Raw genomic sequence first — 22,131 nt, 5'->3', positions numbered from 1 at the left:
ACGTGACTGTGATTAGCCTTATCAGGCTAGAGGATATTCTCTGCAAGCGCCGCTAATCTCCGCACGGAATAATGCTACTGCGGCGCCGATGAATTTTTTTGTCTAAGAGGTATACATACTATCAACATATTCCAATACTTGGAATACAACCATATTCGAACGGCGCTGCCTCGTCTCATCGCCATCGCTCCCAAAGATGGTCGCAGCGTCGTCAGCTTCACGGGCAAAGCCCGTGAAGCGAGTGAAAAAAGGAACAGAGACGACAAAGAACTATCGGTTCGAGGGGTTTTCGCAGCGTGTCGCAAAGCTAAAGATCGATCCGATTCACCGTGTGCGCCGGCCGAGTTTTGGCGAAGATGAAGGAGACGACAACTCGTCACATTTCCGATCCGCATTCGATCACTGGACCGAGATGAACCTGTCCGACAATTTTGTGCAGTTTGCCCGTCGAGTTAACCCGCTATGTGAGAGTTTGGTTCAGATCCTGTACCACGAGGAAAAGATAATGAATCTATTGGTGGAATTTATTGAGAAGAGGGATCATCTGTCCATGGAGCCGCTCCTCAGTCTTCTTGCCCAGTTTGCCAGGGACCTTGGTGCGAAGTTTGAGAAGCATTTCGCTACTTCGGTGACCCTCGTGGCCTCCGTCGCTGCTACTCACCCTGAGGTTGAGGTGGTCGAATGGAGCTTTACATGTCTTGCATGGATCTTCAAATTTCTTTCCCGGCTCTTAGTTCCGGACTTAAGACAGCTTCTAGGCATCATGACCCCGTACCTCGGAAAAGAGCGACAGAAGCCATTTGTGGCACGGTTTGCCGCAGAGTCAATGTCATTTCTCATTCGCAAGGCAGGATTAGTCTATTATAAGAACACCACACCTCTTCAGCGTGCGATTTCATTCTTACTCGACGATTTGCATCAGACGGCAGTGGACAATAAGAATGTTGAGATCTATAAGGAAGGGCTCATGGCCATGTTTTCTGACGCCATAAAGGGTGTCAAGTATGGTCTCCATTCCAATGGCACTGATATCTTCAGCGCTATTCTGGAAAACATGTCTACGGATGACGACCTGCGTAGTAACTTAGGATTGGATGTTGCAAGCGGCATCCTGACCAACATCATCCATAACACAACTCCCGACACTTTTGAGCCCATAGTGGACACAATAAAGTCGCATATTGAAGCTCGTTGCAGGAAAGCTGACAAGCGACGCGCCATGGCATGCTGCCGCTTAATCTTCGTCTGTGTTTCTACTCGCAAGGGCTTGCGAGTGAAGAACTGGAAACATGTACACCAATCCTTGCTACTTCTACTACAAACCGCCGCCGCTGCGCCTGGTGCGTATGCCGAGGCGACGCCTCAACTTCTCACCGCGGTGGCATATGCCCTCCAAGTTTCTCCTATGGATGAAATGCTGCCATTCATGCGAACGATTATGGAAACCTTGACCAGCGACCCTCTCTCGAACTACTTCCTGTCATTTTGCGCCATTTTTTCGGAATGGGGCGCAGAGAGGTTTCATAGCGTGATACTTCCTTACTTCCAGAAGTAAGAACCCCAAGCTGTATATCTTCTACTTATTGGTTACTAATTCTTTGATAGGTTTGTCAACACTTCATGGAAGGAGCGGGAATACGAACTTTGCTTGATCTTGCTTCGATTAAATCAAGCCGGCTGCATCACATCAGAAGTTTCGAAGCCTGGCTACATCTCTTGTCCGGCACCGTGGAAAGCTAAAATCAAGAAGACTTTGAAAACTCAGCGCCCGGGGGATACGGAGGTAACACTTTTGAATGCATATTCAAAGCTCCCCAGTGCCCTGTCCTTGTCCGCAGAACCTTCTCTTCTCCCCGATATGACTCAAAGTCTCCATGATCACGTATCTCGTGCACTGAAGATTGATGAATCTGAACCGTCTCTGTCGACCAAGTTTTTCGTCGGTCAGGGCTTCAAGGCTTATGTGGAGCTGGCGTCGATCTGCGGCGGAGTCGACTCAACCCTCTGGGACCAGATCAGCATCGTCGCTTCCACATATTCTCGTCTCCCAGTTTTCCTCGAGGCGATCTTGGCTTACGTCTCAGCTTGCTCCAAAGAACTTGACCTGAACAAGCCTGCCCTCGGTGAGTTTGCGGATGTGCTAATCACCAACCTTGCCGGGCCTTCCCACGAGTTGAGACTGGTCTCCCTTAAAATCCTACGGGAAATTGTTCAAGCTTCGGGCGATGACACTTCCCTTATATCTTTGGCCATTCAAATTGAAGAAAGCCCTCTTACGCTACAGTCCGCCAGAGAGCTGTCCATGCACGTACGTAAGATGGCTATATCTTATCCTCAGGTGGCTTCGCGGAGATGGATGTCTAGGTTGATTCCAAATTTCCTGTTCGGCCTTTTCTCAAAGAAGATGGCTCCGTTGTGGGATGACTCTGCCGCAGCCTTGAAGTCGATTAGTGAGCACGCAGATGGAGAGAAGATCGTTTCGGATCTGGCTATCCAGTGGCTTCAAGAGAGAGGTTCCCCCGCCTCCGCCGAGGACACGGAAGATGATTCTAATACGGACTCTTTCGTGTCTGGAGATTACCAGTGCTTCAATGCAGCCAAGGTAGAAAGTGTTGGCACCACGAACTTTGAGGCCGCTGAACCTATCTCCATGTTAACACAGCGACTCGAAAAAGACCATCAGTTCTCGGAGATTATCCCAGCTGCCCCTCGAACTCAAGCTTTACGTGTTCTTAATGCTGCGCCAAACATCGCCGAAAAACGGTCGCGCCAGGTTGTTCCCTTGTTCTTGTCCTGGGCAACACGCGATGAGGAAGATATCCCTTCGACGACTGATCTGAAGTCTTCTGAGTCTAGCTCTTACATTCCTTGGGGATTCCATGATCGACTAGCCTTCCTTGGTCTTTTCGGTCAGTACTTAAACCCCCGTGTCCTGTTCAGGGCTTCCGAGGTTCACGATGCACTGCTTGGATTGCTGTGTCACGGTAATTCTGAGATTCAGAAGGCTGCTCTCAAGGCTCTCTTCACGTGGAAATCCCAGGGTATTTTGCCATACAAGGAGAACCTTTTGAATATTCTTGATGAATCGCGGTTCAGGGACGAGCTTTCGGCGTTCGTACACGTTGGCGGGGAGGATAGTATGATTGAAGAAGCACACAGGGACGAACTCCTCCCTGTACTTCTCCGACTTCTCTATGGACGGATGATCTCAAAGGCTGGTGCGAGCTCAAGCCAGGCTGGGCAAGCAGGACGACGAAAAGCAGTTCTAAGAACCTTGGCCCAGTTGCCTGACAACGAGTTCCAGCTCTTCATCCAGATCTCATTCGGGCCTCTGGGCGACGTTCACTTGATTCAAAATGGTGAAATTGACCAGGAAGTGTTCACACGAGAGCTGGCAAGTCCAAGGAGGCAAATGGGTCTACTAAGGATGATTGAAACGGTCTTTGAATCACTACAGAGCAAGATGGAACCTTACGCAGAGCGGTCTATGGGAGTTGTCCTTTACTGCCTGGTTCGAGCATGCCGTGAATTGGAAAAGTCGCAAACAGAAAATGTGGTCGACTCGCAAGAAGGGAAACTATTGACAGTGTTGCGTAATATCCGGTCTACATGCATCAAGTGCCTGGACCTTATATTCTCTGTCTCGCTGGACCGAGACTGGACACCCTTCGTTCGTGTGATCTTCAACGAAACAATCAACCCTAGACTCGAAAACTTTGCGACAGAAACAACCCAAGGTGTTTCTGGTCTTCTTAGACTATTCCATACCTGGGCTACTGCCCCCAGATCGTCCTTTTATCTCGTCCAACATAATGAAGCGCTTCTAACGAAGGTCGTCGACTGTTTTGGTGTGGACTCCACTCGTGATGAAGTTAAGGTGTTTATTATGGATGAGATCCTAGTGCCGTTGGTCGGACTAGCCACTGGGAAGGAACTTAAAGAGCAGGAGCAAATGAGCGATATACCTGCTGATGAAATTCGTTCTGTGGTTCTAGCACCTTATTTAGACCACATCCTTTCTCACCTGGGTAACCTGCTGAAGCGAGGCCCTTCCAGACCAGTCTTGATATCTGGCGTTCAGACACTTTCTCTAATAGCGCCATGTGTCGAATCGTCCAAGGAAACGTCAAGCTTGGTTAACATAACCACATATCTTCTCCGTCAGCCCCCGGACCGCGTGTCCCCCAAGACGAAATCTGGCCTTCTGCGCATCCTCGAGCACTTTTTACCTCTTTACGATCCCAAGGAGGATTCGAAGCTTTTCGAGGAAGTGTTTGATGCAGTTTCCTCCATGTTCGATTATTTCAAGGATGAAGCGAACCGAGAGGTTTTATCTAGGGTTTTCTCTGCCTTCGCCAAGCATGACCCCGAGCTTGTCAAGGTTGCTGCTCTTTGTGAAGACCTGAACTCAGTCTCTCGAAAGAAGCTGGAAGTTGACTTTGAACGTCGTTTGCAGGCTTTCAGAGAGATCAATGACGGGCTCTGGGAGAATTTCAATGCTAGACAATGGCGGCCGGTTCTCTACAACATGCTCTACCATGTCAAAGACGACGAAGAGCTCGCCATCAGATCAAGCGCTTCGTTTGGATTGAAACGATTCATGGAAAGGGCTACTCTCGCTACTGACAACAATGTGGACGAATTTGAGCCTCTCGTAAAGGATGTTCTATTCCCTTCATTGCAGAGTGGTATCCGGCAAAAATCAGAACTAGTTCGGATAGAATTTCTCTCCGCGTTAGGTTACTTCGTCAAGCTGAATCCTGACAGACCTAACGTTCAGGATATGCATGATCTACTTGTCGATGACGACGATGAAGCCTCTTTTTTCAATAATGTTCTCCATATACAACAGCATCGCCGTCTGCGAGCTTTACGACGTCTGGCCACCGAGGCATCAAAGGGCAAACTGCAGGCTTCGAACATTAGCACAATTTTCATTCCCCTTAATGAGCATTTTGTGTTCGATGAAGAGGCTGATGAGGCTGCTCACAACCTGATCGCAGAGGCAGTTGCAACCATTGGGGCACTTGCGGAGTGGCTTGACTGGAACCAGTTCAGGGCCATCTTCCGTAGGTACAAGGGTTATATGCAGAGTAAGCCAGAGATGGAAAAGAATATCTTGAGACTTCTGGGTAGGATGTCTGACGCCTTAACCACTGCAATGAATCAAATCAATGTGCCCAAAGCGACGACCGAAGATCAAATGGAGGGAGTTGAGACTTCAGTGCCTTCTCAGTGTACTTTGGCTCGGACGATTCCTTCTACTTCCAAGGTTGCGTCCGAGCTGACAACGAACTTTACGCCCTTCCTGACAAACTTTGTTCACCATAAAGATGAAGCACAGATGAGCTTGCGTTTACCAGCCTCGGTGACAACCATCAAGCTTTTGAAGTTGTTGCCGGAGCAAGACATGACTATTCGCTTACCAGCCGTCCTTCTGGACGTTTGCAGCATTCTTAAGAGCCGCGCGCAAGATTCCAGAGACACTGCCAGGAAGACTTTAAACGACATTGCCTTGTTGTTGGGTCCTGTGTATTTCGGCTACATACTTAAGGAACTCCGGACTACCCTCACGAAGGGTTACCAGCTGCACGTTCTGTCTTTCACTGTTCATTCTATGCTTGTAGCTACGACGGACGACTTCAAGCAAGGGGACCTGGATTACTGTCTGGCAGACCTGAGCGCCGTGGTGATGGACGATACTTTCGGCACTGTTGGTCAAGAGAAGGATGCAGAGGAATATGTGAGCAAGATGAAGGAAGTGAAGAGCAACAAGAGTTATGACTCTATTGAACTCTTAGCGAAGAATTCCACCATTCGGAATCTGTCGAATCTGATCAGACCCTTGCAAAAGCTCCTCAAAGAGAAGCTTACCTCCACCATTGTGAGGAAGGCTGACGAGCTTTTGCGGAGAATCGGTATTGGTCTTTTGCGAAACCCGGGTGTAGAGAACCGCGACATCCTGATGTTTTGTTATGAAATCATCAAGGAATCGTATCAGGAGCCAGTGCAGGCTGAAAAGAAAGCTTTATCTGCTTCCGAAGAACACTTTCTAATTAAGCTTCATGGAGCAAAGCGGGGTGAGAAACGAGGCACCACTTCTTCTTACGCTTACAAGTTGACTCGTTTTGCCCTTGATGTCCTTCGCTCGGTCTTGAGCAAGTTTGACTCATTACTCACACCAGGCAATGTGGCTGGGTTCCTTCCTATCATTGGCGATTCGCTAGTCCAGGGGCAGGAAGAAGTCAAGATCTCGGCCCTTCGACTGCTGTCTACAATGATCAAGCTTCCTCTTGCTGAGCTTGATAACAATTCTCACGTGTATCTCACTGAGGCTGTCAAGATCATCAAGGAGGCGCCGAGTACAAACACTGAAGCTGCCCAGGCATCGTTGAAGTTGATTGCGGCCATGCTTCGGGAGAGAAAGTCTACAAAGCTCAGGGACGGGCATCTTTCATATCTGCTGCAGCGCCTCACTTCCGACATCGAGGAGCCAGACCGTCAAGGCATCACGTTCAACTTCATCAGGGCTGTTATGTCTAGGAAGTTTGTTGTCACTGAAATGTACGAGTTAGTTGACCATATTGCCACCATGATGGTCACCAACCAGACCCGCTCTGCGCGTGATCTAGCGCGAGGTGTCTACATTCACTTCCTCATTGAGTACCCCCAGGCCAAGAACCGATGGACAAAACAACTAGCCTTTTTGGCCAAGAACCTGGAATACAAGCATTCGGAGGGTCGTCAATCGGTCATGGAAGCCATCCATACTCTGCTGTCGAAGACTGGACAGGAACTCGCTCAAGACATAGTCGGCACATTCTTCTTGCCAGTGGTCATTGTCATGGCGAATGATGATGCTGCAGAATGCAGAGAGCTCGCAGGAGCTTTGCTGAGTCAATTCTACAGTAGGGCAGACAATGAAACGATGAAGACCATCCTCGTGCCTCTGCATTCTTGGCTGGAACAAACAGACAACTTGCTTTTGACCGGCACTGGACTACACGCAATGCGGATTTACTTTGAGGCGGAAGAGACGACGAAAGAAAAAGAAGCCCGCTTTGTTAGAGAGCTTCTCCCTTCAATCATGCAGCCGGTCCTAGAAGCTGAGGATACTGAAAATTGGCAGACGCTTTATTTCGCTCTCCAACTCTACGCAAAGCTCTGCAAGAGCGTCCCCGCGATCGCGCTCGCCAAAGAAAGTGCCACGAACTGGACCGCTATTCGGGAATGTCTCTTCTATCCGCATGCCTGGGTCAAAACATCTGCTTCTAATCTTATTGGAACCTGGCTTGCGGACTTGGCTAAGTCGAATGCCACTAATGGCTACAGCTCATTGCCTTTGGAAAATGCTTCTGGACTGGCCCTGGACAGAGACGCAATGCTGCAGCTGATCCGTGCCAGTGTACGCTGTCTTAGAACTCCGGCCGTCAGCGAAGAGCTTGCGACGCAAACCGTTCGCAATATCATTTTTATTACGCGTTGCTGCGCTCAGAATGGCCTCGAGTTTTCTCGCAGGGTGGACCAGGCTGTTGAATCAGATGCTAGCGACAGTGAAGAATCCGATGACGAGAATAAGGAGGAGCAGTCGGCCGACTCATCGAAACCCGCTATCCGATATATCTTCGAGCAGGTGTCTTCTGTACTGCGTAGGGAGCTTCTTACTACTAGGGCAGAATCGTTGATCCCCAAGACCGCGTCCATCGGTCTTCTGGCAGCTCTTTGTCGCCACCTTGACGCGGAGCAGATCCAACCATCTATCCCTATCATCCTCATTCCTCTTCAGCATATGACTGATTCATCCATCCCACCACCCCGCTCCTCTGATCCGGTCTTCAGAGAATCGTACAAGGCCCTTGTGTCGAACTGCCATGAAGTATTGGACCTCATCCAGAAGAAGCTGGGCACCTCTGAGTTTGTGAAGCAAATGGCCCTCGTCCAGGAGAAGATCAAGGAGAAACGTGAAGGCCGTCGGGTTAAGAGACGTATCGAGGCAGTCACGGAGCCTGAGAAGTTTGGACGCGAGAAGAAGCGGAGGAACGACCGCAAGCGTGATAAGAGAAAGGAGAAAGGAATGGAACACCGCAGCAAGAGACGAGGATGGTAAGAGACGTGGAATTCATGATTGTATATGTTCGCATACAGGTTTATACAAAAGAAAAAGGCGTTGAGCGGAGGGTAACGGAATAGATTATTTGCTGTTAATAGTACAAAATATATCCATCCAAGTTATAATATTAGTACAGGTCGCAAGAGCAGAGTGTATATAATGTCACAGAGGTATCTAAATCGGACAACCAACAACGCCTGTATACCCATGTGTTTCTAAATCAGCAACTCTATGCAGACTTTTTGTAGCGCAACTCTCCAAATGCAGATATTCACTCGATAGCCAGACCTCTTTTCATTATCCATTAGAACCCCGCGTCGAAACGCGACGAGTAGATTAAGGCAACTGTCCCTGGTCGGACTTCGCCTCCTCACCCTCCTTCGGGGTCACCGATCCATCATCCCAGAACTCCATATCTCCTTCCACATACCCCCGCTTCAGTTTGTTTCCCTGCTCAGCCAAGATATCCTCCAATGTCGTCTTCTTGTCGTAGAAAATATTGAGGTGGTCGCTGATGATGTGCCGATTCTTACAGGACGGACAACGGATCACGACCGTCCCGCGGTGATAACCCTGCTTGGACATACGGTGGGACGAACGCTCGCCGCACGGCTTGCATGTGAAGGTGATTTGGTAGGCTGGTTCTTGTTCCCGGCGTTTTCTGTTCTGTTCTTCGTTCTCCGCATCTCTGGCGGCGTCCGCGGCCTGATCCGTGAGAGGCTTTGCGGAACTAGAGTTGTGACGGAATGTAGATGCCGGTACGGTGATTCTGGCCGAAGCCCAGGAAAGTGCGGGAGATGATCGGGTGGGGCGGTTGATCAGTTGCGAGAAAGGTCTGGATGTAGGGCGCGAGATGACTGTTCGGGGAAGAGAGCTTTGGATGGCACGGAGGCCTCGAGGAAAAGATGTGAATGAGCGCATGGCGAGGCCGGGAAGGTGAGTTTAAAGAATAGTAGGGAAGCCACCGATTTGAAATGTTCGACTCTGGTATAGCTTGCCCACGGAGCCTGGTATAAACCCGAAAGTTGAAGGAATGGTCGTGAGAATGGCGGAGGGCAATGACGGAGAAAGTGTTCAACTTGCGCCGGACTTTCTGTTTTTCCACCCTCTCTGCCCTCCGCGGCATCAATCTGCAGTACATCTACTCCACACTTGTTTTGAAGCGGTGCTGAAATTGCTGGAAGGAGTTCATCTTGGACGGTATCTTCTTCATTTGAGGCTTACAAAGCCCCCATTAGGTCTAAATCTCCACTCAATCTGTGTTCGCCAAAGTCCAACTGCTCCTTTGACTGCCCCGCGCGCAAGACCAACACTGAGGAAGTGGATGGCAAAGTGCCAATATAGCGGAAGATGGCTATGAGGGCAAGGCAGAAGATCCGTGCTCCACGGAGGGTAAGCTATTATTCCCGATCCGTTATAATTATCCCGACCCTTTAACAGGTGAAGGATTAAATCCTACGCCGCCGTCGGGTGTACTTCGGACTTCGGACTATGAAAGTCATCGAGTGGCACTGTATAAAAATGGCTCAACTAACCCAGGCTGTATTAGGGTCTCAACACCAACAAAACCGATGACTTTGAAACAAACTGGGAAGGTTTGTCAACGTCCTTGAAGAAGATCCATACGAAAGATGCATCCAATCTCTCTTTCGAACAGTTATACCGGAATGCCTACAACATCGTGCTGATGATGCGCGGTGACGAGCTATATGAACGGGTCAAGAAACTTGAGCAAGAATGGCTTGATACCGAAGTACAGAAGCGGGTGACTGCAGCAATCTCGTCTATTCTACTCCAGGCGAAGGACCATACCGAAATTCAAGATCAAGAAAATGAGCGGAGGGATACCGGAGAAAAGTTTCTAAATGTGTTAAGGGAGGCCTGGGAGGATCACCAGATTTCCATGGGAATGATTACGGACGTTCTCATGTACATGGTATGGCCTTGTGCTGATGTGTTTGATTGACCAAAGTTGACCGGGTTATTCTAGGATCGAGTCGTTTCGGCAGACCATAAGAAACCTTCGATATACGTCGCATCCATGGCTTTGTTTCGTGACTTTGTGCTACGATCTGCAGTTCGTGCCGATACAGAGTCGACGGTTGCCGATGTGCTCAAATCTACTGTTCTCTTCATGATCCAGCTGGAACGATCAGGGCAAATGATAAACCGACTGCTAATTCGGCATTGCATTTATATGCTGGAGGGTCTCTATGAAACGATAACTGAAGAGGAATCATCAAAGCTTTACCTAACTATGTTCGAGCCGGCATTTATTGAGACGAGTAAAGTCTTCTACAGGGCAGAAGGACGGCGGCTGCTAGAGACGGGAGACGCTGCTACATTCTGTAAAGCTGCCTCCGACCGCATAGCGGAAGAAGGGGCACGCTGTCTCTCAACGCTGTCACCATTGTCGGAGCCGAAGATTAAAGACGTACTAGATAAGGAGCTGATCGGCTCAAACATTGCGGAAGTTATCAACCTAGAAGGCACCGGTGTCAAGAATATGCTCGACAATGATCGCATGGATGTTCTACGAAATGTCTATGTACTGAGCGCAAGGGTAGACAGTAAAAAGACACCTTTAACTGCTGCCGTTCAGAAGCGCATAGTGGAGATGGGAGACGAGATCAATAAGTCTGCAGTTGCAGCAGCACAAGCTCAACCCACAAAATCGGCAGAAAAGACCGCCGAGGGCGGAAAGAAACCTGCTGAGAAGCCTGTGAACCAGCAGACAGTGTCCGCTATTAAATGGGTCGACGATGTCTTAGGGTTGAAGATCAAGTTCGACAAGATCTGGGAGGAATCATTCCGGTCCGATCCGACGATGCAAAGCGCCATCACGACGAGTTTCTCAGAGTTCATCAACTCAAACACGCGCAGCTCAGAGTATCTGTCTCTCTTTTTTGATGAGAATTTGAAAAAGGGAATTAAAGGCAAAACAGAGACTGAAGTGGATGCTCTTTTGGACAACGGCATTACCCTTCTACGCTATGTGAAGGATAAGGATCTCTTTGAGGCGTACTACAAGAAACACCTATCCCGGCGTCTTCTGATGAAGCGCTCAGTTAGCATGGATGCGGAGCGGCAGATGATATCCAAGATGAAGATGGAGGTCGGAAACCAGTTCACGCAACGCTTAGAATCCATGTTCAAGGATATGACGGTTTCCGAGGACTTAACTGCTAGCTACAAGGAACATATTCGGCGGGCAGGAGATCCCGACCAGAAGCCCGTTGATTTAGAGATCAACGTCCTTACGAGTACTATGTGGCCTATGGAGGCCATGTCTAGTATTAAAGGCGATGACGTTCAGCTTTCTTGCATCTTCCCCAAGGAAATTGACAACCTGAGACAAAGCTTCGAACAGTTCTATTTGAGCAAGCATAATGGCCGGAAACTGTCATGGCAGGCCAGTATGGGCACCGCAGATATCCGGGCTACGTTCCACAGATCTAACGGCAAGGTCCAGCGGCATGAGCTTAATGTCTCCACTTATGCCATGGTTATCCTGCTGCTTTTTAATGACGTCCCGCAGGGCGAGTCTCTCACGTATGAAGAGATTCAGGCCCGGACAAGGATTCCAGACCACGACCTAATTCGCAACCTGCAGTCGCTTGCAGTTGCGCCAAAGACACGGGTCCTGAAGAAGGATCCCATGAGCAAGGACGTCAAACCTACCGACAGATTCGTCTTCAACAACGACTTCCAGAGCCCGTTCATGAAAGTCCGCATTGGTGTTGTGAGCGGCAGCGCCAACAAGGTGGAGAACCAAGACCAGAGAAAGGAAACTGAAAAGCGAATGAACGATGAGCGTGGTGCCAGCATCGAAGCTGCAGTCGTGCGAATCATGAAGTAAGTGAATCCGGTCTATATATCTGGGCGTGACAGAAGCTAACCACGCTTCAACCATCTAGACAACGAAAGACGCTGGTCCATTCCAAGCTCATGAGCGAGGTTCTAAGCCAATTGTCTGCCCGCTTCGTTCCCGACGTGAACATGATCAAGCGACGTATCGAGAGCTTGATCGACCGCGAGTATCTCGAACGAGTCGGTGAAGACCCGCCAACATATGGATACGTCGCTTAAGCATTCTTTAACCACATCGCTTACTACAGAGAATGACTCCTTCTGGTCAATTGCGTGCCATTCCTTTATTCCTTTTTTGGGCGTTGTTATTCGTGTGCATGGACAGTGATTTGGGCTTAGCGGTCAGGCGCAACGGCGGATATTGTTCATGCTATAGATCGTGTGGCGTTTTTACTTCTTCTGTCTTCTACTGCATCCTTGGAGAATATTGAATTACTAGATTAGGGTTATGAAGGATGACGCTCCAGGTTGAGCCGAGCGATGTATAGAGTGATTGATCGCAACAATTTCAATTACAAAACGCAACAAGGGTTCATTCAAACCCAAATCCAACATAACCATACCCCATTGGCATAACAAGCACCACATACATTCTATATCCGAAATGCAGTGAAAAGATCAGGTATCACAAGTCATCAACCCTAAACGCCACGATGCATCAGCAACATATATACATGCATTGCACACAAACCACCACAACACAGGTTCAACAAAACCCACCCATCTCACAACCAAGACAATCACAAAGATAAGGGGTAAAAAAAAAAAAATTTAAAAAGATCAAAGAACCTCCACCTCCCCCCGTTCCCAAGCCCCCCTAACTCCCTCCCACCGAACAACCCAAACATCCCCCATCCGCATCTCCGTACCCACCGTCTCAACCTCCACCCCATCCCCAGGCGGCACAACAACGCCCACACTTTCAACAAGACACCTCACAAAAACCACCTCTCTCGGATCCGGGCCCTGAACCATACTAACCCCACCCGCATTATCATCCAAGCGTCTCAATTGCGCCGGAAACGAGCCTAAAAATGACGCCCCGAAATGCCCCGCCAGCAGCGTCTGATGCGCGCGCAAGAAGTCCAGTTCCTGTGATGATAGCGGCGAGGGGTCAGTCACGGCGGTTAGATCGGGGATGGAGTCTTCGGGCTGTTGGTCGGAGTTGTTTTGGGAGTCTGGGTGTTGTTGGGAGGGTTGGGAAGAGGCAGCAGAGCTGACGCGGAGGAGGTAGTGCATGCTGTTTTTTGTGAGTTTCGAGATGCGTTGGCGGAGGATGGAGCGGAGGAGGTATTGGGTTCTAGAGAGGTCGGTTTGGAGGATTGAGAGTTTGAGATTTAGGGTTGGGTTGTTGTTGCTGTTATTGGTAGTGGTGGGGTCTGAGGAGGAGGCGGCTAGGTCCTCGATTGTTTCGATCTATATAGGTTTTCCCCGACGGGGATAGGGTTAGCTGTGGACTGATTTTATGGAGATTTTGGGGTGCTGGGGGTTTGGTGGTTTATTTACCTGCTTGCGGACTCGCTCCATCATTCGATTCATCAGGGCTTCCGGCCATGGGAGGAGCTCCGACACGCCGCGCTCGGCGACCCAGAAGCGTGTGAGCAACTGGTGGTCCAGTGCGGCGGACTCGGGGGTAGAGACATCGTTACGATCAACGGAGGCAAGGATGTCATCGATATCCATGGCGGGGGGTGTAATTCATCAAGCGCCGCGTAGCATTGGGGCGGAAGAAGCTCGATGGAGTGGGATAAATTGTGGGAAGCGGAGCGGAATCGAAGGCGGCGGCGGAGACTAAAATTAAAGTTGCCTCAGGCTACTCCGCGCAGCTCTATATAGTGGGTTGGTTATCCTGACTACACATCTACATGATTTTCATCAAATTGCTCGAGCACGCGGATGAATTCTTCAAGTTATTTCATTTCATTCCAACAAAGGAAATTATCTTTTAGTTCTTAATCCCCCGGCCTTCCCATTAGATGTCAGTTCACCGACGCGGGAGTTTTGTATATGTACAGGTGCATCGACGCTCCCGAAGCTATTAGATCTGCCCTCTCAGGGTGATCGCTTTCGGCGTCGCTGTCGTGCAGGGTGCATTATCGCCCTTCTGACGAGCCGTACATCAATATGTACATTGTACGGCGAGGAGTGGGTCGCTCCCTCGCTTGTTATACAAGAAATAGGGAGGGAGGATTAAAAGACAATAAGGAGAAAAATAAGGAAAGATCCAAGAAGGGGAACTGCCAAGTGGTGACGTGGTATCATAGCGATCAGGTCCAATGCAAAGTGCAAGGGCGAATAACGTAGGAAAATCGTTCAAGACATAGGAAATAAGTGTAGGGCCAGTGGTCGGAGATGAAGGAAAGAATCGGATCCGCTAAACGTAATCAAAGTGCCGGGCTGGCGAGAGGCGCACGACGAATCAATAAAATGGTAGAGTCAAAAGGTGCCGTGTCATCAATGCAAAATGCTGAAGCTCTATTAACCGGGCCAAGAGAAGGAAAGCGAAAAGTATTCAAAACGAACGGAAAGGAACTTGAGTGGTAAGGCGCTAGCTCGACAGCGACCAAACCCTCCAAGTCCCATGGTGCAACTCAATATTCTCGAAAGACCAGCGAGTGGGTAAGACAGCGAACCAAAACCAGGGTCTCTGGATATATGCGAAATATTGCAGTGCAACGAAATGCGGCAAAACCTTAGCACAGCACCGGATAGCATCATTATATCGAGGGCTGGCTGTTGAAGTGGAATCTGACGATTCGAGGGGTCCATCAGTAGGAAAGCATGCGTCGGCCGGAGAGGCGTCCGGAGACAGGGCTTGCAGCAAATGGAGACCCTAATAATCGGTTACGGTCTCCAAGGCCATTGCGACACCTCCCAGTAGGGCTGTCTTCCATATGGGGAGATTGACCGAAAGCAAAAGTTTGAGCGCGGCTCAACTTAGACCTCTGCTTGACCTTCCCGAGGCCACGCTCGCAGGCAAACTCGTGCTCCTTGGCAGACATTTCGACGTAGTTCTGGGGAAAGCACAGTGTCCGATGGTCAGAAAAGAAGCTGCTATAGCCCCCGTCCAGAATGTACATATCCGGGTAGGTAAGATGGGGATAATGGTCCACGTTAAAAGCACGATCCTGATGGCGAATGTATTTGGCCATAATGGGAGCCCGGTGTGCGGAATACTCGCAGTGTAAAACCAATGCCGTCCTCGGTTTAGGGCTGGCGAACAGCTCCGCAGCAAGATTATCCTTGTCGTTGTAGTTCACAGCCCCGTTGATGTGGCCACCTTCATATTCGTACTCGAATCGACAGTCAATAATCATGATATTGTCGAAACGGTCGTTGTATTTTCCATCCATGAGTTCCACGAGAATGCTCTTGTCGATGCGAGGCAATGTATCAGCCTGGTCCTCAGGTAAAAAGTGAGGCAATTGTAGGCTGGGGGTTCCTTCGATGTCGCAGATGGACTGAAGTGGTGCATTTGATGTAAAAGAAGCCTCTTTTTCGACCATTACATCCTCGGGGTTCTCAAACATGCTCAACGAACGTCGGCACTGTTTACGAGGGCGCATCATGGGGTGCGAGTTTTTGCGAATGGATGCCGCCGACGGCGATCCATTTCCACGAACATGGCTCGTCTCTCGGCTAAATGGGGGTCTCAGTCGCGGATTCACCAAGCCGTGGGATGAATGATTCCTCAGCGACGACCGTTCGCGTGGTGGCGATTCATTAAACATATCCTCCAACGAAGCCGATGTGCTTAACGAGGTCTTGGCTCCCTTGCTCTGGAATTTAAACGGTGGTGCTTGGCTTTCCGGTGCGGGCTTAACCATGCCCAACTGAAAGGATTGCGCTTTGCTCCTGGCTAGGCTGGGCCGAAGGAAGGTTGGACGTCTCCTCCTATAGAGAGAAAATATTGTCAGACCGATATACACTTCATCTATTGACGCTGTGGTTCTTACTCATGCTGGCCTTCCTTTTGTGCAACCAAAGGCGAGTCCTGTAGCGGGCTTGCAGCATTAGATCTCATGGGCGTGTCCATGGACGTTATCTCGATTGTAGGAGTGCGGAGTTCAGCTTCCAAAACGTTGAACGGAGGTTTGTGCGGTAACGGCGACATTTCCATGATATCCATTGCAGGTGAGGAAGTCAGTGGAGGTGTTGTCATCGCTTCCTCTATAAACTTGATGAGCAATCCCAGTCCTTCATGCACTATAACACATCAACTCTTACCACGCCTGTTACCGTTCCCAAAAAGGTTGGAGGAGAACAAAGATCGCCGTGGAGTAGCCACTTGGGGACTATATTTGGTCAGTGTGCTTCTTTGAACACGCAATAACACAAAGACAAGGGGCACAAAGAAGTGGACAAACCTCTGATCAATATGGAAATTTTGAGATAGATCAGCCGCGAGACTCGCGGTAGGAGATGTACCTTTTACATTGAAGTAATCGGCACCATGGGCTTTTTTCATAGATAAATCTTTGAAGTTGAAACTGTTTGAATTGAGACCAAACGTAGGGTAGGATGTCCTTGCATCCGAACGAAAACAGTGTCCGAAGAGCACAGATGGGGGCTGCATAGCAGCCAACGGGGATGAGTGTTCCATTGTTGCAGAATGCTTGTTTCTTCCCTAATGCCTCAAACTCGCAAGAACGCCGCAGTCGAATGGTGGAGTTGAAAGAAAAGTAAGAAAAGTAAAAAGAACCAGAACCAGAAAAGAACAGAGAAGTAGAAGAAGACAGTTATGCCGTACACTATCTACCCGGCATATACTACACGGTAGGTGGAGGCGTCTCTGTCGGAACGGTAACCACCCAACTCTCGTATGTTCCTGTTGCCCAATTGCGGAGTGTTGAACCCAGACTTCACTAATCGGATGGTTGAAGAGCGGCTTCAGAATCCCTCAGCTAACCAGCATGTACCGGTACTTCCTCGTGACGAAGCCGTGCGTCTAGAGCGACATGGCTGGCCGAAAATTCGAACAAAGGTAACCCGGGGCGTCAACGTTGGAGCAAGATTTGAAGATGGGGAGAGACAGGCGAGGGGCTAATGAGCAACGGAGACTAGGTTAGCATTCTAAGTACTGACATCAGCATCAGGCTGACAATCTTAGGGGAGGAGAGTTGGTACGCTAATGCATTGGAGGAAACTTACCGAAGCAGAGGGTTTGTCGGAGACTGGGACACGGGACTGGGCCTGAGGATAGCTCGAGAAATGAAGCATGGGAAATGAGGAACAGTCCTAGACTTAAAAGAAGAATGGACAGATACTTAGAAGACCCAGAGAAAAGAAAGAGAAGAAGTGAAAAAAAGAGGAGAAAGTGAAGCTGAAGGGATGATCTTGTTGCAATGGCAACGCAAAAGTGGGGATGGATCTCCAGATGCTCAGAAAGAGCTTAAGCGACGACAAGTTAGCTTCTGGTACAAGACGGGACTAGGCTGGTTTGGTTCATCTGCGTCAGAAACCTGTGTCGAACCGGTTTGGAATCTTCACCCCGGCGCTCTCTCGCCCTTCCTCTATAGCCCTGCGGACGGGCGAAAGAATGGGCTCCAAAAATTAAAAATTAAAAATCACTATCAAAGGGATATCGCATTGCAAGCCCTTACTATCCTTAGTAAATTTAGAAGATCTATTGAAAAACCCTTTCTTTCTTTCTTTTCTTCAAGGGGATTAAGTTATTTCCAACCGTTTGCTTGAAACAGTAATTCCAGAATTGAGCAAAAAGTTCCAACTCTGACAGCATAGCGACGTATGTACCTCACAGGTAGTGCCCCGGTGGGTTTTGGCGCTCCGAAGTACCTACAGGGTACATACATCATAGGTCTGGTACGGGTATCATACATACTATACGTACAGTATGTAAGTCAGAGAGGTAGGTACCCGTACGGCGAGGACTAGCCAGCGTCTAGGGCTCTGGGCCCCCCTCGTTGCCGGGACTCCCTTGCCGCCATCAGTAACGCTAGCGGCTGCTCAGCAACCCTTCGCCTATCAGCGTCCTTACTGCTTTACCCGCTGCTGCTGTACCAAATCTTCCCTGGCTGGCTGAGGCATGATCGTGCCTGTCTCACGGGCTACCGAAGGATTTTCTTTCTTCTTTTCCTTTTCTTTTACTAAATATTGGGTCCTCCTTTTGACAGGTTTCATGTACTATGAGTGGGACAACCACCGTTTGCTGTCGTAACGGTTTTTTTTTATATTTTTATCGGTCAGAGGAGCAAGAACGATATTACTCAAACTGTTCATTGTATTATTTACTGTTGAAAGTCCTCCAAGAGGAGGCTCCTATTCCTTCTTGTCTTTCTTAAACTCCTAACATACGCTAGGCAATCCCATGCAGTTTCACCATTAAGTTTCCGTCTTAGTCGGAAAAAAGGGTCATGAACGGTTCGATATTAAGAAAAATTGAGAGCGAAAAAAAAGGAAAAATGAAAAAGAAAAAAAAGTTAATAGGCTCAGAGTAAAATTCATCTTAGTCTATCCGTTTGTGCCGGTCCATTTATCTTCTTTTTTTTTTTAGGGTCCCATTAATTTCAGTTCCCAAAGAATACCAAAAAAGACAGATCGAATCTAATAACATCTCCACTCGCTCCACTCAGTCGGAAAAAAGAGCTTGTCCGGAGTCTGAGTCTCAGGAACGGAAATTCCAGGTCAGATTGAATTTCCCCAAACCGGTAAGCTGTCAGTTGTGAAGTTCCTGTAGTGCGGTACACCTCTCAGTAGTCAATCCAATAGTAGGGTTAATCCTGCACAACTCCAGAAGAGACGTAAATCTCCGAGTTAACTAGTTCCCCATCAAACCCTATATCCATATAACCTACATCAACTTCTAGCTATAGGACCTGTGGGGGGCGAAGAGGGTACAGAAGACACTGCAACATCTCAATTATTTCTAGAGCATAACCGAAATGCGGTGAGATGGTCGGATGAGCCCAATGAGGGAATGCCTTTACGAACCTTCTCACGTCCAGCATGCCAAGGAACTCACCACATGCGGCAGTGATATCCATTGAAGATATCTTGACTTTCAGATGACTTTTGGGATATCTTACGATCTACATGCCAATCGTGCAGAACTATTTGAGCCTCGGGCATGGTAACGGACCGTTCGGTTCGAATAATACACTTACCCGATGAGGAGGGAGGTAAATTGTAGCTCTCAGGAAATTGATATCTTAACACGAGGCATATCAATCGATCTCCAGGTGCACAGTCCTCCCTGCAGTGGTGTTCGTCATACATTGGAAGACATAGTGTGTCCTTACTTGCGGAGTAACTGTACTCAGGATCACTATGGTTCCGATTCGGACGCGCTTCAGCATTCTTGCTAGTCTTGCCAAGGGATATCTTCATCCCTTCCTACTAGAGCCTTCCTTGTACTGTTCCTATTCTTGTCTTTCCCCTCATACCGCAAGTAACCTTACAAATGTTGCTATCGATTCCTAATTGTCAGTTGACGCGATTTGTCAAGGGAATAATTGCCTTTTCCCTGGGCCGTTTTGACTTTCATTTTCCTTTGCTCACCTTCCCAGCGGCGTATGTGGGGAACATATCGCAACTAGTCCCCCCCAGTTGACGACGTCACCAATGGTACTAGCTAATCAAATCCTTTAATTTATTATGGGCTATGCTCTAGGTTTCTTGAGGTCTCCGCCCTGATGGATCGGCTTTCTTCGATCGTGCATTATCGGTCTAGAGCCCACACGTGCTGAGCAATCCGCCACTGCGCACGGAATGATCCTATCGGCCAGTTGGAGACGCTGCAACGACCAACTATGTATGGAAGTTGGACTTACTATCTAATAATCTAACTAACTCCTAGCTCCTACACCGCCACAAATGGGGAACGTCAAACAAACGAATGTCGTCTTGCCTTCGTTGAGCCTTGCAAGAGACTGCTACCCCATTACGCCGCAGCCCCTCACCTCTTGAGACACCGGTTGGCGCCAATGTTTATCCCGGTCCATGTCGGAGCCGTCGCGGAGCAGAGAAGATCCAATTTGAGCGAATATTACGCCATGGATCGGAAATCGTTATCTTGAGGCTCATAGGGTCGCTTGAGACGGCCGGATCGCGAAGGGCCCAATGGCAATAATATTCATTTTGCGACAGATTCGGTCTAAATTTTTTAGTTTGTGCGATTGCTTTTGCGCATTGGCCCGATCGCAACATTTGTAAGCTTTTGGGCGTCGCTTGACATTCAGCTGAGCTGTCGCGGTCGGCAAGAACGGAGGGACTAGTGGTGACTATCATCGTATCTCGGGCCCTCCGATCTCTAGGGTGGGAGGTTAGTAACGAGTGAGACGACTAGGATTGCGATCCATCATCCATCGTAGCCGCCGTGACAAGACCATGTGCTGCGCATTGCATTGAATTCAACCTGACGACCAATCCAGACAACTCCGAGGTCCGGGCTAGGGCATCATCGTCACCTCACCAGTTGTTTCGGTCTGGCCGTCGCACATCAGAGCCTTGGAGCCTTGGCCCGAGTCTCCCCTGCGGGGTTTGCCCTGCCTTAGCTATTTCATTGGCCCGTCGGGGCTCTTTTAGCGCTCGTGCTACTTTGTCTCTCTGCAACTTTACTCGGTCTTTATCCATTGTGCACGGAATACGTACTTGAAACTTGTTACTAAATATTGCTCAACCTCGAAAAACAAAAAAAAAAAAAGTGGGTAGAATGGTGATGTCACATGAGGTGGGGGAAAGAGAAAAAGAAAGGATTTCTTGCATCTCCCAGCTTTGTTCTTCCTTGACCCCGCGTCCGATGTCATGACTCTTGTTTCAAAAACTCTATGCCGTGTCTAGACGTCAGCACTACTGCTTGCATATACAAATCTACAGATAAGGTAGTATGTTGTCCATGGTTGTCCATGGGTCGTGAACTAGTAAACAAACTGAACCTTGGAACCGAGACCCAGAGACGCGACCATTATGCGCAGTCCCGTGACTTGGCCGCTGGGTTGACTTCAATGATATCACCCTGCTGCCGATCCTCCTCATTCACCTTGCTTTTTGCTTGCAAGGTTGATTCCCACATTTCCCAAACTACACGTGTGAGATTTCACCAATTATTCCACCCTGCGCTTGGGTCCCTATCTCCAGAGATAATCTATTTTCGAGCTACAGTACATACACAGCCCTTATCAAAACCCTCCCCTTCCCTTTTTGAGGGTAGTCTACTGATTATCTCGACCTGGGAGCGATCGGCAGAGCTATTAGTCGTGCTAATGACCAAAGCACCTGTAGCTCGACGACTAACAGAACTCACTTGACACTAACAGCCTTACTCTCGCATGGCTGCTCACTGACTAAACCCAGTCCGGACTAACCTCGCCTTTCTATTCGTCCATCCACCGCATTCTTGGCGTTTGCCGCCCGCGCTCCATGTGCGTGGTTCCAAAGTCTGACATTTACTGGCACCCCATTAACTCTCTTATTTATTCAAGTCATAAAATAATTATCCACTAGTATAGTTCTGTACTACTCTTTCAAACAATCGACATCTTTCCCTCAGACTCAAATGGCCTCAATCTAGGAGTTTTTTTTTTTTTTTTTTTTATTAGACACCCTGAATCAATATCCTCCCCCATACATAACGTAGGCACCGAAAGTTAAGTAGCTCAAAGCTTATTATTTATAAACTCCTATCTGCCACGGATCTGGATGCGATGCAACCCCACGTCCATCCCTCGATCAATGGAAATCTAAAAACTTGCAGATGGCGACTGATGTGGTCGATTATCATTGATTAGGACTCGGTATGAGATCCGATCCATGCATATTGTTTGGTCTGTCTGACTTTCTCCGCTCGTATATCGACGACCGTGCACATTGATTGAGTTGTCCTGGTCCTGCCCGATATACTTTTTTACCCGTGATAGTGGAAGAGATCCTGAAACTTAGATCCTCGATAGAGTCCTGTCGCGTACGGAGTTCATACATGATCATATCTTCGCCACCGGACTATCCATTGATATCAATCAATATTCATCCCCATGTATCCCACCACACCCTCGTGCCTGCAAACCCCTCACCCAAACCACCAATTTCTCACGCGAGGGCAAAATAAACACCCACACCCACACACATAAACAAACACTTGCAGCACCAATACGTGTTAATATGCAAGTAATTAGTAAACAAACCCCCCCCCCCCC

General features: G+C 48.8%; 6 protein-coding genes across 6 annotated transcripts; 3 read left to right on the top strand and 3 right to left on the bottom strand.

Moving 5' to 3' along the window:
* Window positions 1-196: 196 nt before the first annotated feature.
* On the top strand, window positions 197-8,107 carry BDV27DRAFT_153119 (putative HEAT repeat protein (DRIM); the record flags this gene model as incomplete). Its single annotated transcript, XM_032071714.1, has 2 exons — window positions 197-1,551; window positions 1,606-8,107. 2 exons carry the CDS (start codon window positions 197-199, stop codon window positions 8,105-8,107), a joined length of 7,857 nt encoding a protein of 2,618 aa, XP_031932523.1.
* A 60-nt stretch (window positions 8,108-8,167) lies between these two features.
* Window positions 8,168-9,128, bottom strand: BDV27DRAFT_120988 (DNL-type zinc finger protein). Its single transcript, XM_032065253.1, has one exon. It carries the CDS (start codon window positions 9,029-9,031, stop codon window positions 8,447-8,449), a length of 585 nt encoding a protein of 194 aa, XP_031932522.1. The 5' UTR covers window positions 9,032-9,128; the 3' UTR covers window positions 8,168-8,446.
* A 143-nt stretch (window positions 9,129-9,271) lies between these two features.
* On the top strand, window positions 9,272-12,475 carry BDV27DRAFT_9801 (cullin family protein). Its single transcript, XM_032078116.1, has 4 exons — window positions 9,272-9,502; window positions 9,660-10,046; window positions 10,101-11,965; window positions 12,028-12,475. The coding sequence occupies exons 1-4, from the start codon at window positions 9,461-9,463 to the stop codon at window positions 12,197-12,199; spliced, it is 2,466 nt and encodes an 821-aa protein (XP_031932521.1). The 5' UTR covers window positions 9,272-9,460; the 3' UTR covers window positions 12,200-12,475.
* Window positions 12,476-12,760: 285 nt separating this feature from the next.
* On the bottom strand, window positions 12,761-13,663 carry sld5 (putative GINS DNA replication complex subunit Sld5; the record flags this gene model as incomplete). Its single annotated transcript, XM_032071713.1, has 2 exons — window positions 12,761-13,396; window positions 13,487-13,663. The coding sequence occupies 2 exons, from the start codon at window positions 13,661-13,663 to the stop codon at window positions 12,761-12,763; spliced, it is 813 nt and encodes a 270-aa protein (XP_031932520.1).
* An 853-nt stretch (window positions 13,664-14,516) lies between these two features.
* nimT (putative tyrosine protein phosphatase MIH1) lies at window positions 14,517-16,755 on the bottom strand. The gene is made up of 4 exons (XM_032078112.1): window positions 16,348-16,755; window positions 16,208-16,275; window positions 15,937-16,150; window positions 14,517-15,874 (listed from the first exon to the last, which is right to left on the bottom strand). The coding sequence occupies exons 1-4, from the start codon at window positions 16,581-16,583 to the stop codon at window positions 14,749-14,751; spliced, it is 1,644 nt and encodes a 547-aa protein (XP_031932519.1). The 5' UTR covers window positions 16,584-16,755; the 3' UTR covers window positions 14,517-14,748.
* A 3,994-nt stretch (window positions 16,756-20,749) lies between these two features.
* On the top strand, window positions 20,750-21,439 carry BDV27DRAFT_120979 (uncharacterized protein). Its single transcript, XM_032065251.1, has one exon. It carries the CDS (start codon window positions 20,767-20,769, stop codon window positions 21,244-21,246), a length of 480 nt encoding a protein of 159 aa, XP_031932518.1. The 5' UTR covers window positions 20,750-20,766; the 3' UTR covers window positions 21,247-21,439.
* Window positions 21,440-22,131: the final 692 nt, after the last annotated feature.

The sequence above is a fragment of the Aspergillus caelatus genome (genome assembly GCF_009193585.1).
Source record: "Aspergillus caelatus strain CBS 763.97 unplaced genomic scaffold BDV27scaffold_12, whole genome shotgun sequence".
Taxonomy (NCBI): Eukaryota; Fungi; Ascomycota; class Eurotiomycetes; order Eurotiales; family Aspergillaceae; genus Aspergillus; species Aspergillus caelatus.
This window is presented reverse-complemented; position numbering and strand designations above follow the sequence as displayed.